Source organism: Rhinopithecus roxellana, chromosome 5 (genome assembly GCF_007565055.1).
Source record: "Rhinopithecus roxellana isolate Shanxi Qingling chromosome 5, ASM756505v1, whole genome shotgun sequence".
Classification (NCBI taxonomy): Eukaryota; Metazoa; Chordata; class Mammalia; order Primates; family Cercopithecidae; genus Rhinopithecus; species Rhinopithecus roxellana.
This window is the reverse complement of record NC_044553.1, coordinates 149951098-149967364: the sequence shown is the minus strand read 5'-3', so window position 1 is coordinate 149967364 and position 16267 is coordinate 149951098. Positions and strand designations below refer to the sequence as shown.

At 37.7% G+C, this 16267-nt stretch overlaps 1 protein-coding gene across 2 annotated transcripts in view; it reads left to right on the top strand.

The window, feature by feature from the left end:
• PPP4R3A (protein phosphatase 4 regulatory subunit 3A) overlaps positions 1-16267 on the top strand; it is a 51804-nt gene that overhangs the window by 30123 nt on the left and 5414 nt on the right. The window contains exons 5-11 of one of the 2 annotated variants that reach the window (XM_010358598.2): positions 2542-2619; positions 2995-3111; positions 3556-3672; positions 6169-6300; positions 6404-6506; positions 8795-8953; positions 14334-14503. In XM_010358598.2, the coding sequence (XP_010356900.1) occupies positions 2542-2619; positions 2995-3111; positions 3556-3672; positions 6169-6300; positions 6404-6506; positions 8795-8953; positions 14334-14503 (876 nt within the window). Of the gene's footprint in view, positions 1-2541; positions 2620-2994; positions 3112-3555; positions 3712-6168; positions 6301-6403; positions 6507-8794; positions 8954-14333; positions 14504-16267 lie in introns of both variants that reach the window. The other variant, XM_010358597.2, reaches the window with a different exon arrangement.

Sequence of the window (16267 nt, the reverse complement as noted above, 5' to 3'; positions counted from 1 at the left end):
GTGCATGCCTATAATCCTAGCCACTTGGGGAGCTGAGTTGGGAGAATCGCTTGAGCCCAGGAGTTTGAGTCTGCACGAGCAAGGATCATGCCACCGCACTCAAGCCTGGGCAACAGAATGAGACCCTATCTCAACAAAGCAATAAGTTTATGTAGTACAAAGAAAGAATTATTTGCATGCATACACACACACACACACACACACACACACACACACACCCATGTTGTTTTTTATTCTTTGATGCCTGTGATATTGTAAGAATAACAGATCTTTGGGAGGCTGAGATGGGCAGATCACTTGAGGTCGGGAGTTCGAGACCAGCCTGACCAATATGGCGAAATCTCATCTCTACTAAACAAAAATTAGCCAGGCGTGGTGGTGGACACCTGTAATCCCAGCTGCTCAGGAGAATGAGGCAGGAGAATTGCTTGAATCCGGGATGCGGAGGCACATGCCTATAATCCCAGTTACTCCAGAGGCTAAGACAGGAGAATCACTTGCACCTGGGAGGCAGAGGTTGCATTGAGCCAAGGTCGCACCGCTGCAGATAAGTGTAATGTGACTTGGAAGATCTTTTAAGACTTTACCTCAGGTGTATAAATAAAATAATTATTTGAAACCTGCATTTGTTAAGTATAGAAAGGAAGACAATAAACGTAGCAAGAGCTGCTTGATAGCACACATCACATCTAAAGCAGTATGTTTAATCATATGTCTGTTCCTGTTTAGAAAATTTTGTATTTCTAAAGTATTAGCCAGTGATAGCCAAAAAAAGGAAAAGTATGAATTAAGATACTGAGTTCTCCTGATCCTTTTCTTCAGCTCCATATGGTTCTGTTTTTGTTATGTGGGGATTTGTCACTTCTGTGTTTTCTTGGTCTTCGTACATGTAAAATGCCAGTTTTATTCATTAAGTATGAATAATTTCAAGTTATTAAATCTTTGCTTCCCTGCAATATGCTGTGTAAAATATTGGCTGCCAATACGTCTGTTTCTCTTGATGCTGGACATTTCTATCCAAAGTGCTGCTGTGAAGGCTGTAGCATTTTACAAATGTTTTGGCAAGAAGTGATTGAGGTATAGTTTAATGCAGGTTCCTGCCCACTTTGTGTAGCCCCATGCATACATAATATCACGCCCTCTTACCATTGACTGCTTCCTTTGTAGTACCATAAACATTCTTATTTTCTCTACTTCTGTACTTTTTCTTCTGCTTGCTGTACTTCTGCAGCAGTTCAGAGAATATCTTTTTTAACCATTTGATATCCATTTGGTAGAATATAGTGTATTGGGGATGTGTCTTGAAATTGGATGCCATTTGGGTAACAAACGTGGTCAAGATCATATTAGTGAGGTATGACCTGTTTCGACATTTTAGAAAAAGTAAAGGTGCGAATAACCAAACTAACTTAGTGCCACAGAAGGTTTTTCTGGAGCACTCACAACAGTGAATTCCGGAGCTAGTAATCTAGTGGGAGCTTGTATACACATCCATGTGTATGTGTATTTAGAGTGAGGCATGTCTAGGGATAGAGTGGTATTGAATCTACTTCCACTAGCTGAGATAGTATGTAATTTAAAAAAAATCTTAGTCGAGCATGGTGGTTCATGTCTATAATCCCAGCACTTCAGGAGGCCCAGGCCAGTGGATTGCTTGAGGCCAGGAGTTCAAGACCAGACTGGCCAACATGACAGAACCCCGCCTCTGCTACAAATATAAAAATTAGCTGGGCGTAGTGGTGTGTGCCTGTAGTCCCAGCTACTAAGGAGTCTGAGACAGGAGAATTGCTTAAACCTGGGAGGTGGAGGTTGCAGTGAGCCGAGATGGCACCACTGTGCTCTACCTGGGTGACAGAGCAAGACTTTGTCTCAAAAAGCAAAACAAAACAAAAGCCAGGATCTCAATGAAAAAATAGAGATGAGAAGCATTGACCGGGCAATCATGAAGGCTCTACCACCTTAATTGGGCTTGGGTAAATTTTAAAATCCAAGTCTCAATTATAAAATGAAGTAAAACAAAAAGTTCTAAATTTTGCTTTTTAAATAATTGAGTCGTTCTCTGTATCTTTAAAACACTAAAGTAGCTTTGTCTTCATTTTCATTCTCATTTGAGAGGTTGTAGAACCTGTCCTTTAAAAGTTAAGGTTATAAAACCTATGAAAATAAGGAGTCAGCAAGTGTTGGTCCTGCTATTTTTGTAAATAATATTTTATTGAAATACAGCCATATCCATTCATTTACAGTTGTCTGTGACTACTTTCGTACTACTGGACCAGGGTGTGAGTACTCGTAGTAGAGATCACATGGGCCACAAAGCTCAAAATAGTTACTACCTGGCCTTTAAATAGGCTTAGAAAATAGAACCTTGACAGAATTTTGTACTTGAATAGTATGGTTTTTCTTTCTTTTAAGAAAATAAAAAGACAGCATTGCCAATACCTTCCTTTTTTCAGTTATTGCCATTTATATTAAAGTGTCCTGAAATTATATTTTAGTACAATCTTAGCATTAACATAACTGCATTTGTCCTTTGTTTCACAGGAAGATGAAAAATTTTTGACGGATTTGTTTGCACAACTAACAGATGAAGCAACAGATGAGGAAAAAAGACAGGAATTGGTAAGAAATTAGATACTATGAAAGGCATAAAAATAAAACCACTGGCCGGGTTTGATGGCTCACGCCTGTGATCCCAGCACTTTGGGAGGCCAAGGTGGGTGGATCACGAGGTCAGGAGTTCGAGACCAGCCTGGCGAACATGGCAAAACCCCGTCTCTACTAAAAAGTACAAAAATTAGCCAAGAATGGTGGCAGGCGCCTATAGTCCTAGCTACTCAGAAGGCTGAGGCAGGAGAATCACTTGAACCTGGTAGGCAGAGGTTGCAGTGAGCAAAGGTCGTGCCGTTGTACTCCAGTGTGGGCGACAAGAGCAAGACTCCGTCTAAATAAATAAATAAAACTTTTTATATCACTTATCCTTTTTTCTAATTTCAGGTTAACTTTTTAAAAGAATTTTGTGCGTTTTCCCAAACGCTACAGCCTCAAAACAGAGATGCTTTTTTCAAGACTTTGTCAAACATGGGCATATTACCAGCTTTAGAAGTCATCCTTGTAAGTTTTGTGTCTCCTCATTTTTAATTACCATTTTTTAATCCCAAAATTAATATTTTTAATGTAACATGCAAATATTCTATTATAGCCAATATTTAATCTTAGGTAGTTCATTAAGCTAATGAAGCTATAAAATTGCAATGTTAGACAGTTTTCACACAGTATTAAAAGAATGCAGTTAAAGGAATTTTCCATAATTTAATGATAATTTGTCAGCTTTGCAGCTTATTAGCTGAAATGTTAAAATAGAAAGGCAAACAAAAATACATGATTTAGAAAATACAGTTTTATCCATACGATAAGAGTTTTATATGCAGAAGAATTTCTTTGACCTTTCTTTTACATTGCAGTTTTTTCGTATGTTTTGTTAGGTTTAGATATTTACATAGCTATAGGTTCCATATTTTTATAATTATAGGAGAAATAAATGCTTTTTGTCTGCAGGGCATGGATGATACACAGGTGCGAAGTGCTGCTACTGATATATTCTCATACTTGGTTGAATATAATCCATCCATGGTACGAGAGTTTGTCATGCAGGAGGCACAACAGAATGATGATGTAAGTAAGAAGTTAACAGAGCAAAAAATAACCAGCAAGGTAAATATTATTTGTACTAATAGTAAGTATTTATACATAGGAAGCTATAACTGTTTTTATTATTCACTTTTAAGATTTAAATTGTTGCTGTTTGGGAAAAGTGTAGCCATAATATCAGATGAGTTAGTGTTCCCCTAAATTTGTTCCTGTCTCAGTTTATCAATTTGTCCTACAGAAATTATTTATGTTCGTTTAAATTGCCTTTTAAAATGTGAATGTCACTTTTTTTTAGGTTTTTTTTTTTTTTTTTTTAATTCTGAAGTCAACTTGCTGTGTTGTCTTACTTAAATCATTTAGTCAATCAGTTCTTGTATCTGGGGAATTATGAGTAAGTTACCTAGGAAAACATGGACTTTAGGGTAGATTCTCAAAATCGTCAAGAATGAAGAAATGTAGCACAGTCCCTTAAAATATGTAGGGTGCTGTTTCTTTACTGCCTCGCCATAGAGAACAAGCTGTTAGTTGTTCACACTCACTCACATGTTAGCATCTGAGATATACCATATTTTAAAGTGATAGAGAATATATCCTGGTAATGTGAAGGGTGCACCTGGATCACGTAGTGCGTGACATTTGAGAGCACTAAATGTGTGTGCTCTTCTCCTTTATTTTAAAATAACTGAACCAATGATTCTGATGTTTTCCTGCTTCTCCTATAACAATTTGGAAGCAACTTTTTACATAAGAATGAATAAGATATTCTGCCTTTAGGTCCTTCTTAAGGGAGGAGGGGAAAAAAGCACCCTTAAGGAAAAAAAAAATCTGTTTAGAATTCCAGCCTGTGGTATTTTTACAAAATAAGAAAATAGACTTTTTGAAAAGATCCAATTTTATGTATTGTGATGTCAAAAAAATGGAATGCCATGTAACTGTTAGGTTTAAATTTTTATTTTTAAAGTATAGTGCAGGATAGGTGCAAAAAAGCACCAGTTCGAACTGTTGAATGTTATGTCATGTTTTTCTTTTATAAAATATTAATGTCAGCCTCAGCAACATAGCAAGACCCTCCTTTACTACAAAAGTAATTTTTAAAACTTAGGTATGGTGGCATGCACCTATAGTCCCAGATACTCAGGAAGATGAGAAGGAAGGGTCTCTTAAGACCAGGAGTTTGACTGCAGTGAGCCATGATTGCTCCACTGTACTCCAGTCTGGGTGACAAAGCCAGACCCCATCTCAAAAAAAAAAAAAATTCTGCTAGAACCAAAGTATCTCTATTATTGAAAATAAAGGCTTTTGTTGGTCCCCTTAACCTTACATGATCTGAACATGGGAACATGTATGGATATACCTCAAAATACTTACACACAGTAGGACTCTTTTTTTTTTCTGTTTTGCAGCAGAATAACATTTCAGTCAATAGGACTCTTGATTCCCACTCTTCTTGATCATCATTTCGGTCTACTGTCTCCATTTTCTCTATCCCTTGTCCATCCTGCCTTTGCATACACATAGGCAGGAGCAGGGATTTTCTCACTGAATCCCTCTCAAGCTTACTTACTACTTAGGTGAGGAATACCAGTCATAATAGGACCTCAGGAAAACCAGCCATCTATTTTCTTTGATATTTAGAATGTGTATAATCCATTTGTTCTCTGCACTCTCTAAATACCATAGTCTCATTTTCTCCAATTTCAGACATTCAGATAATTTTTTCCTAAATTTATTTTAAAAGGAAATTTTATGTCACTTTTACAAATGGAGAACATATATCATTGGCCATAAATAGAAGGACTCTATAAAGATAAAAGCAATAGACTGGGCACGGTGGCTCATGCCTGTAATCCCAGCACTTTGGGAGGCCCAGGTGGGTGGATCACCTGAGGTAGGGAGTTCAAGACCAGCCTGACCAACATGGAGAAACCCCGTCCCTACTAAAAGTACAAAATTAGCTGGGCATGGTGGCGCATGCCTGTAATCTCAGCCACTAGGGAGGCTGAGGCAGGAGAATTGCTTGAACCCAGGAGGTGGAGGTTGTAGTGAGCCGAGATTGAGCCATTGCACGCCAACCTAGGCAATAAGAGCGAAACTCCGTCTCAAAATAAAATAAGATAAAAATAAAAGCAATGAAAGTAGAATGATGTTGTAAATCCTACCTAAATATTCTTACTGTTAAAGCTATGGTCATAAAACCCACTGGCTTTCTTCAAAAGGTAGATTATGTTATTAGAAAGTTGTAAAGATCTGTTATCACCAAACTAAAACCTTGCTTTTGCTTTAATCAGAGGAATTTAAAGATAATAGACAAGAAATTTATATTTAGGGCTATGTCCCTGTACCACACTTTGGGGAATGAAACAGTCATATGTCCTATCAGGTAACTGAGTTAAACATTTCACTTTCCAATTAACAAAACACCTTGAGCCTAGGTATAATGCTGTGGTATGTGTCTTAGTTTTTGCTTTTTCCATTCTCTCATAATAAGTGATTCTGAGTATATCTGTTTTTTCTCTCCAGGATATTTTGCTCATCAACCTCATTATAGAACATATGATTTGTGATACAGATCCTGAACTTGGAGGAGCAGTCCAACTTATGGGCCTGCTTCGAACTTTAGTTGACCCGGAGAATATGCTAGCCACTGCCAATGTAAGCCATGAGCATTTTTCTTCTTTTTCATAGCTAGTATATTGTGTATTGCTGGTGGGAACCAGTGTGGTTAAAGTTCATGGAAATGTTTTTGATTCCTTAGAAAACAGAAAAGACTGAATTTCTGGGTTTCTTCTACAAGCACTGTATGCATGTTCTCACTGCTCCTTTACTAGCGAATACAACAGAAGACAAACCTAGTAAAGGTAAGCTAATTCAGGTTGGTAGTTAAGTTCTCTGTTCTTGAATGCTGAATTCAAAATTGGTGTTAAGTAATCTTGTTAGGAGGCAGTTAGTGGGAGGTAGAGGCTGGGAGGACACACCTTTTAAAAAGTCATAGTCTTTGAAAGTTCAAACCATCAGGTTAACATAGAGGTCTTAATAATTTGTTTGTTTGTTTGTTTTTATCAAAAGCAACCTGGAGTGTTAATAATGTATTTTGAAAAGAAAGGTTCATGATAAAAATTTCCCTAAAAGGCCTGTAGTTCCAGCACTTTGGGAGACCTAGGCAGATGGATCATGAAGTCAGGAGATTGAGACCATCCTGGCTAACATGGTGAAACCCCGTCTCTACTAAAAAAATACAAAAAACAATTAGGTAGGCGTGGTGTCGGGCACCTGTAGTCCCAGGAGAATGGCATGAACCTGGGAGACGGAGCTTGCAGTGAGCCGAGATCGCGCCACTGCACTCCAGCCTGGGCAACAGAGCGAGACTCCATCTCTTTTTTTTTTTTGAGACGGAGTCTCGCTCTGTCGCCCAGGCTGGATTGCAGTGGCTGGATCTCAGCTCACTGCAAGCTCCGCCTCCCGGGTTCACGCCATTCTCCTGGCTCAGCCTCCCGAGTAGCTGGGACTACAGGCGCCCGCCAGGTCGCCCGGCTAGTTTTTTGTATTTTTAGTAGAGACGGGGTTTCACCATGTTAGCCAGGATGGTCTTAATCTCCTGACCTCGTGATCCGCCCGTCTCGGCCTCCCAAAGTGCTGGGATTACAGGCTTGAGCCACCGCGCCCGGCCGAGACTCCGTCTCAAAAAAAAAATTTTTTTTCCCTAAAAGTACTGTAATCAGGTAACAGAAACATGTAAAAGAAATAAGATAATTTTTTGTTGAACAATATTTGTATTCAGTTTGCATCTACACTGGTGAAATAGAAGGCAGTAGGTATGAAAAAATTCATTTTAAATTATATTCCAGATGTATAGACAGAGCTAGGATTTTTGCACAGTATTAAGCTACTTTTATTTATATTAAAGATATGTTAAGGTTTGTTATTTTTGCATTTTATTCATTAGAGCTTTAACGCATATGTGTGTGTGTTTAATTTAGGAGGTAGTTTTAGGTCTTCATTTGGAAATTGCTTAGTTAAGCTTTAGGAATAAAGATATTATTTTGTTGTTTGAAATTTTTTTTTTTTTTTGGAGCCGAATCTTGCTGCCCAGGCTGGAGTGCGGTGGCGTGATCTCGGCTCACTGCAGCCTCTGCCTCCCAGGTTCAAGCAATTCTCCTGCCCCAGCCTTCTGAGTAGTTGGGATTACAGGTGCCCGCCACCATGCCTGGCTAATTTTTTGTATTTTTAGTAGAGGCGGGGTTATCACCATGTTGACCAAGCTGGTCTCAAACTCTCCTGGCCTCAAGTGATCTGCCTGCCTTGGCCTCCCAAAGTGCTGGGATTATGGGTGTGAGCCACCACGCCCAGCCTTGAATTCTTAATATAGCATAATTAACTTATAGCACTCACATAAAATATATGTTAAATTTACTTTTTGTGTAACTCCAGAATCAAGTTCATGAAATGTGAATGTCCATTTTTCTTACCTGCTTTATTCATATTAGGGTAAAGCTTGAGGCTTCTTTCCAAACCACATGTTCTATTCCTCCAACCTTTATTAAGATGAGAACTCATCGTGATTTTGTGGAAGGACTGTGTTATAATCCAAATGTGGGGGAATGAACAAAAAGCCTTTCAGAGGCTTGCTGCCTGGTGAGGAGTAAAGATAATTCAATTATTATAATTCAGTATAGACTCATTACAAGTAGTAAAGGAGGCACAAAACACACTGTGGAATCAAGGGAACAGGGAGACAGAGTCATTGCACCAAAGATGACACGGTGTCTGGCAGAACCTCATATAGTATATCTGTTGGAGAACATGCTAAGATACTTGGTAGAGGGTCCTTGAATTTTGAAATAAGGCAGATACTCTAGATTTGTATCCTAACTCTGCCTTACTAACTTTTCCAACTTGAGTCTAGGTAGTTTAATAGGCTTATAATGTGAAACCAATTCCCGGTAGGGTTGTTAAAATTAAATAAAAAAAGTAAAGCACCATTCCTGGCACATGTTAGGAATTTGGTAAATGCTGATTTCCTCCTCCCTAAAATTAATATATTTTGGTTAATAGAAGGGATTTTACTTGATTAGAATTTGAGTTCTTATATTTTAAAAGGAAAAATGTCAGTCATTAAATATAATTAGTTGTGTTTGGTTTCTTTTAGATGATTTTCAGACTGCCCAACTATTGGCACTTGTATTGGAATTGTTAACATTTTGTGTGGAGCACCATACCTACCACATAAAGAACTACATTATTAATAAGGATATCCTCCGGAGAGTGCTAGTTCTTATGGCCTCGAAGCATGCTTTCTTGGCATTATGTAAGTGTTAGAATTATTTATCATCTTTGTATATTGTCATGTTGGTATTTTTACATCTTATTGCCCAAATGAAGAGACCACTGATTAAAAGTCAGGAGATCTGGGTCGTAATACTAGCTCTGCCACTGATTATGCAGGTTTGCCACACTGAGCAGGTGTTTTTCTTGACTCTCTTCTTACTCAATATACAGTAAGGGAGTAGAATGTATCTACAGTGTTATATTCCATTACTAAAACAGCACCATTGATCATTTTACCTTGGATATTTTATAGCAGGGGTGGCAGACTACAGCTGAGGCCAGATCCAGCCCGTGGCCTATGATTGTACAGCCTACAAGCTGAAACATGTTTATGTTTTTAAAAGGTGACCTGAGAAGAGGGAAATGAGTATGCTACAGAGACCATATGTGGCCCACAAAGCCTAAAATATGTACTAGGTGGACATTTGTGAAAACATTTGTAGGCTCTTTTAGAGCAATATAGTCTCATAATAAGATTGTTCTTAGACATAAATTTTTCAAAAATTGACTTTCAGTGTTCTTAAGACCCTAGTTTGTTAGAGAAAACTATGTTTCTGAATTGAAAATAGGTTAATTCAGAATGTTCTTTATCAAGCAGCAGCCAGACATCTCAGGTAATGAGTTTCCGTATGTAAGTGGTCCTTACTGGTAAGTTGTTAGACCAAATTTAGGGGCACCTTAGAGGTTCTGTAAGAGATTTCTGCTGGTAATTTAATTTTTGCCTTTTGGTTTTTAAAGGTAAGTTTGAGTGTTTTTTGTTGTTGTTTTAAGCAGTCATAGTCATGCACTAATTAGAGGCCTGAATATATATCCGTTTTTGCTCATCTTCATTTCTAATTGTTTTGCTTAATTGATTTTTTTAAATCCTTAAATCATATAATTACATATTATTGAAATAATTGTAAATTAAAATTTATTTAAAATATATAAATAAATAAATGGCCAGGCGCAGTGGCTCATGTCTAATCTCAGCACTTTGGGAGGACGAGGCTGGCAGATCACCTGAGGTCAGGAGTTCGAGGCCCACCTGGGTAACATGGTGAAACCCCGTCTCTACTAAAAATACAAAGCTGGGTGTGGTGGTGCATGCCTGTAGTCCCAACTACTCGGGAGGCTGAGGCAGGAGGATTGCTTGAACCTGGGAGGCGGATGTGGCGGTGAGCTGATATTGCGCCATTGCACTCCAGTCTGGGCAACAGAGAGAGACTGTCCCCCTACCCAAGAAAAATAATAATAAATTTTATAAAAGCAATGTTGATTTCTTTTAAAATACATTAAAATTCCTATCAGGGCAATATTATATTCATTTTTCTCATATACCTATCACAGAAAAAGTGAGAACACCAAGGCCAAGGTTAGAGGGGGAGCTTATAGCTCTTTGACTTGTTCTTTTATGTTGACAATAGAGTTTTGTTCAAGTGTGGAAAAGGGAATTTGAGAACAGAATGGAAAAACTGAATAAATGAATAAATTTAGTTTCATTTTACCAAACATATTAAACACTACTATATTTCATTGATTCAAAAAATGTGCATTTTTACACATTATTTCTGAAATCAAGATGAGTCTTCCAATTAACCTATTTATGCCTAGTGTTCCATTATTGGAATGCTAAGCTTGTGGGAGTTACTTATATCCTGCTCAAGGTCATCACCCAGGTCTGATTTTTTTTTTTTTTACAAAAAAAAAATTTGCAACCTCTAGCATAAATGGGTTCATGGCATGTCACTATAATTGGTAGCTCAATCAGTGGCATCTTAGATTTGATTACTGTCTTACATCTGGTGTACTAGGAAAATGAAGATGGTTATGACCTGGACTTGGCCATCAACGGAATCAGTTCATTAGGAGGAGAGAGTCATGTGAAAATCAAAATGCAACAGTAATAAGCACTATATTGAGGGTGTTTGGATGCATAGTGGAAATAATTCGTTATAATTTAATGAGGCAGATGAAAAATTTCACCCAAGTGGTAACTTGAATTGTGTCTTGGTCATGGGAGAGTATTGCATTCTTGGTTGAATACACAGTTAAGATGTTAGTTGGATAAAAAAAGTGTGGACAAAGTATATTTGGTCTTTTTTTCTTCTTTTTTCTTTTCTTTTTTATTTTTGAGACAGAGTCTCACTGTGTCGCCTTGGCTGGAGTGCAATGGCGCAATCTCAGCTCACTGCAACCTCCACCCCCCAGGTTCAAGCAATTCTCCTGCCTCAGCCTCCTGAGTAGCTGGGATTACAGAAGCACACCACCACGCCCAGCTAATTTTTGTATTTTTAATAGAGATGGGGTTTCACCATGTTGGTCAGGCTGGTCTTGAACTCCTGACCTCGTGATCCGCCTGCCTCGGCCTCCCAAAGTGCTGGGATTCAGGCGTGAGCCACCGCGCCTAGCCTACTTGGTCATTTTTAAAGAGAGTCAGGACAATGCAGCTGAAAGGAAAGAACTTTTCTTTAGTTCAGTTCCTCATTTCATTATTTTGCTTGCAGTATTACAAAGAAAATTTCTCATAATCTAATGAGAACTATGGAGAGAATCTTTTAAGTAAATGAAAGTTTATTGTTCGAAACTATGTTAGCAAAATCTTAGTTATGTTTCATTGTTGATATTTTCCAAACTGAGTCAGGTTATCGTTAAACCTAACTCTTTGAAATGACTTCTTGGTGTACCTCTCTTCCCAGGGTTGATATGTAAGTATCTTCCTAACAGAGATGCCTGTCATTAGGAACAAGCTTTTTAGAACTGGCTTTATAGTATGCAATAGGAGTTTTTATCAAAGCTATCTAAGAACTAAAATAAATTTGAGAAAATTTAAGATATTTGTGGTTCTTCTGAAAAAAGTGTACTTTGAAGTATTAGGTGTAGTATTTTTTAAGGGAGAGTTTATTGATATTTAAGTTTAGATGCACATACATAAATGCAGACAGTAATGAGCAGTTAAATGTAACAGTTTGGGAATTTAGGGAGCTTTTAATTTTTTTATATTTGCTGCTGCTTAATTAGTATACTTCGTCATATTTAAAGACAGCTACTTAAGTATGTGGGTGTGTCTAGCAATCCTTTCTAAACTCAGTCTTTATAGGCTAAGTATCAGATCTGTCAATTTCCTTGGCCTTATTAAGTTCCTTGGATCTTACATTATAGCCCTTTAGCTCATACTTTTATGTTGTTTGAGGGTGTTTTGTTGTTCTTATTAAAAAACATGGAAATCTTAAAAAGGAATGAAATAAAGCTTTATTGTAGAGGCATTTATTCTATCATTAGTTACAAAGTAAAAAGTCACAAACTTATTACATGGAATCTCACGTTTTATAAAGTACAGATAAATAATGTTTTTTTGAGATGGTTGAAACTAAGCACATGAGGTTACTGGAAATGTTAATGAAGGTTAGAGACGTGAGTGGAAGCAGAATGTGCTTTACATTGAAAATCCAGTGGCAATGCCAACTTGGCCTGTCCTGAAAGCTTTCTCCACTCTACTTGGAGTGACTTGACTTCCTAGATCTTACTGGTAAAATTTTGAAAGCAGCTTTTTACTCAACAGCAAAGAATAGTGGTTGGATATTTTTGATGCAGGTTTCTTTTAAGGGATGGATTTGAGTGGTAGTAATACAAAGTTCTTGATATAAAAATGTAAGCGCAAATGGAAATAAGGACCGAAACAAAAAGACCACTAGAACCTCATTCTATCTACACCAGCAGTTTCTGGATAGAAGTGCTCTTAAAGAAGTGCGGTGGTGCCCATCTGCATTCCCTTGTCTTAGTGCATTTCAGGAAAAGAGTTTTTCACTCACCTAGGAATTACAATCAGACAAGAGGGGTCAGTGTGTGCGTTTGTGTGTGTGTTATGGTAGGACACAAGTCTCCACAAAGCCCGCAAAGTTGGAGTACAAATTCTTAAAATAGTAATACTCCTGTCTCAATTACTACAAGTTTAAAATGTGGTCTGTTAGCATGAGCTCTAAAGTACTGATTTTTATTCCTAACAAATGGAAATGCCTCAGTAAGTTCCTTTGTCAAATAAGCTTAAAAATACAAACTGAAAATATTGTTTTGGGAAAATAAACCCTTGTTCGGCTTTGACTTATCACACAGAAAGATGCCTCTTAGTGTTTAAAATGTCTTAGTTCACCATGATTATGTTTTTAAAAATATTCAGTAGTTTAAAAAATAAAATGCAATTATTATTCTATAAACTATTTAGAAACTCCCTGCCCAGAGTGTTTCTTAAGAAAGATACACTCTTAAATAAGTTGCATTGTTAAGGCAGTTAATAACTGTACCTAATTGGGCATTCACTTGTGGACCTCTTTTCTGCCAACTAAAGAAAAATTGAGCTGCTTTACTCCTCTGCCTTCCCACCCAGAAACCGTGTCAGCATGGTTGCCTGGCTACCTGCTCATGAAGGACTTGATTAATAGCAAATTGGCAATTTAACGAGCCACTTCCATGATCTCCAAAGAAACCAAAATACAAACACAATATTTAATCTTGCCAACCGAAGACGATGTGACTGCATGAAGTGAGTATGCTTTTTTGCACTGTTTACAATAACTGGGGCATTAACTTACTGATAATTCCATTTAGGTAAAGAGGGCTTTGTTGAAGTCTAGCTGTCTGAGTATATTTGTGTCTTGACGAATGGTGACTTCAGTAACTCCCCATACCTCAAGATGTAAATATACCTTTTAATCTGTAAGTTAAAGCCTAATTAATTATGAAAATGAAAACTAGAAAAAAATTAAAAAGCATACTCGCTACAATAAGCATAGAGGACCACATTTTAAATAATATCCTCTAAATTTATTTCTAAACTATGGCAAGGCAAATTTTGGGTCACGCAGATTTTTGTGGGTTTATGGCCTTTCGACAGCCACATCTACAAATAAATAAAATTTCCATGAACTACGATGCAAAATAATAAGAGTGTCCAAAAATATTGAAGATCAAATTATTAGTGGATTGCCCTAATAAAACACTGGTATTTTCTATTGAGGTGGATATAAAAGGTCATGTTGAATTTTTTCATCTTAAGTAGTGTGATAGGTTCATTCGTTTGTCTTAGCTCTTATTTTAGATGTAAATTACATTTTGGTCATTAGTAACTGGTTTATTTTCAGGATTTTTCTGGCTTTCTAAGACTTGTGTTCTATGATGACATATATTACTTTTAGAAGACATTTGTCTGATAACACTTTCATAATCCTTATCTTCAGGTTCACAGTTCCAGAAGTGCAAACATCACAAATAATTGTTGATATGTGTTAAATAGTTTTTCTTGGTTTGATGGTTTGTTTTGTTTGGTAAGTCTAAAGTATGGAAGCGTGGTATGTGATTTAAACAACAATGCCTCTGTGTTTCAGGTGCCCTCCGTTTTAAGAGAAAGATTATTGGATTAAAAGATGAGTTTTACAACCGCTATATAATGAAAAGTTTTTTGTTTGAACCAGTAGTCAAAGCATTTCTCAACAATGGATCCCGCTACAATCTGATGAACTCTGCCATAATAGAGATGTTTGAATTTATTAGAGTGGTACGTTCTGTATTTTTAATTAGAATTTTCGTTTTAATTGTTTGAGAAAATTGAATATGCATTACCTAGTATTTTGGCTTATTTATATAATATTTCCTTATATAGTATTTGCTTCCTTATAATAATATTTCCTCATATAATATATAAGCTTCCTTATATAATATTTGGAGAGTTTTTTAAAAAAAAAAAAAACAGTACCAACAGCCTGTGAGAGATTTGATTCAAGCTACGTCTTACCTCTCAGCAGTTACAAATCTTTTATAGCAGGGGTCCTCAACCGCTTGGCGGTGGACCAGTCCATAACCTGTTAGGAACCAGTGCACAGCAGGAAGTAAGCTGCAGGCAAGCTCCTGTCAGATCAGCAACAGCATTAGATTCTCCTAGGAGCATGAACCCTTTGGTTAACTGTGAGGTGGAACAATTTCATCTCCGAAACCGTGCGCCCCCCACCCTGACCCCAGTTTGTGGAAAAATTGTCTTTTGTGAAACCAAAAAGGTTAGGGACTGCTGCTTTGTAGGATGGTCACAGTAATCATTTTAAGAAAGCAAAACTACACTTGACAGATAAGCATTTGAATGCATTTTTCTTAGCTTACACATTTCTAAAGACCAATTTCATAATACTCCTTATTCTCTAGTAATGTTATGAGCTAGTGGTTCTCATTGATGCTGTGCAAATTTATCTGGCATGGCTTTTTGTTTTGTTTTTTTTAGAGACAGGGTTTTGCTATGTTGCCCAGCTGGGCTCAAATGATCCTCCCATCTCAGCCTCACAAGTAATTGAGACTATAGGTGCATACCATAGTACGTGGATGTCATGCTTTTTTAAAAGTTGGGATAAAATAATACATAACATGAAACTTGCTATTTTAACCATTTTAAAGTATACATTCACATTGTTGTGCAGCCATCACTATTATCCGTCTCCAGAACTTTTCTGTAACATGCTCTTTTTGGGGCGTGGGGACAGAGTCTCTATTACCCAGGCTGAAGTGCAGTGCCATGATCTTGACTCACTGCACGTTCCACCTCCCAGGTTCATGCGATTCTTGTGCTTCAGCCTCTCAAGTAGCTGGGATTACAGACATGCACCACCACACCTGGCTACTTTTTGTATTTTTAATAGAGATAGGGTTTCACTATGTTGGCCAGGCTTGTCTCGACCTCCTGACCTCAGGTGATCTGCCCACCTCGGCCTCCCAGAGTGCTGGGATTACAGGCATGAGCCTCTTCACCCAGCCTGTGACATGCTTTTAAAATACGCATGGCTACTGTGTGTGCTTACTTGGAAGTGGGAACTAAAATTTGAGTACACGTGGAAGTAAAGGGAAAACAGCAGATACCAGGGCCACTTGAGGGTAGAGAGTGGGAGAAGGTGAGCATTGAAAAACTACCTATTGGGTACTGTGCTTACTACCTGGGTGATGAAATAACCTATACACCAAACCCCTGTAACAGGCAGTTTGCCCATATAACAAATACACACATGGACCCCTGAACCTAAAATAAAAATTGATTAATAAAACATAAATGTCCATGGCCAGGGATAGTGGCTTATGCCTGTAATCCCAGCACTTTGGTAGGCCAAGGCAGATTGCTTGAGGCTAGGAGTTAGAGACTAACTCGGGCAACATATCAAGGCCCCATCTCTACAAAATTTTTTCTTTAAAACTTAGCCCTGTATAGTGGTGCATGTCTATAGTCCTAGCTGCTCGGGAGGCTGAGGCGGGAGGATTGCTTGAGCCCAGGAGTTCAAGGCTGCAG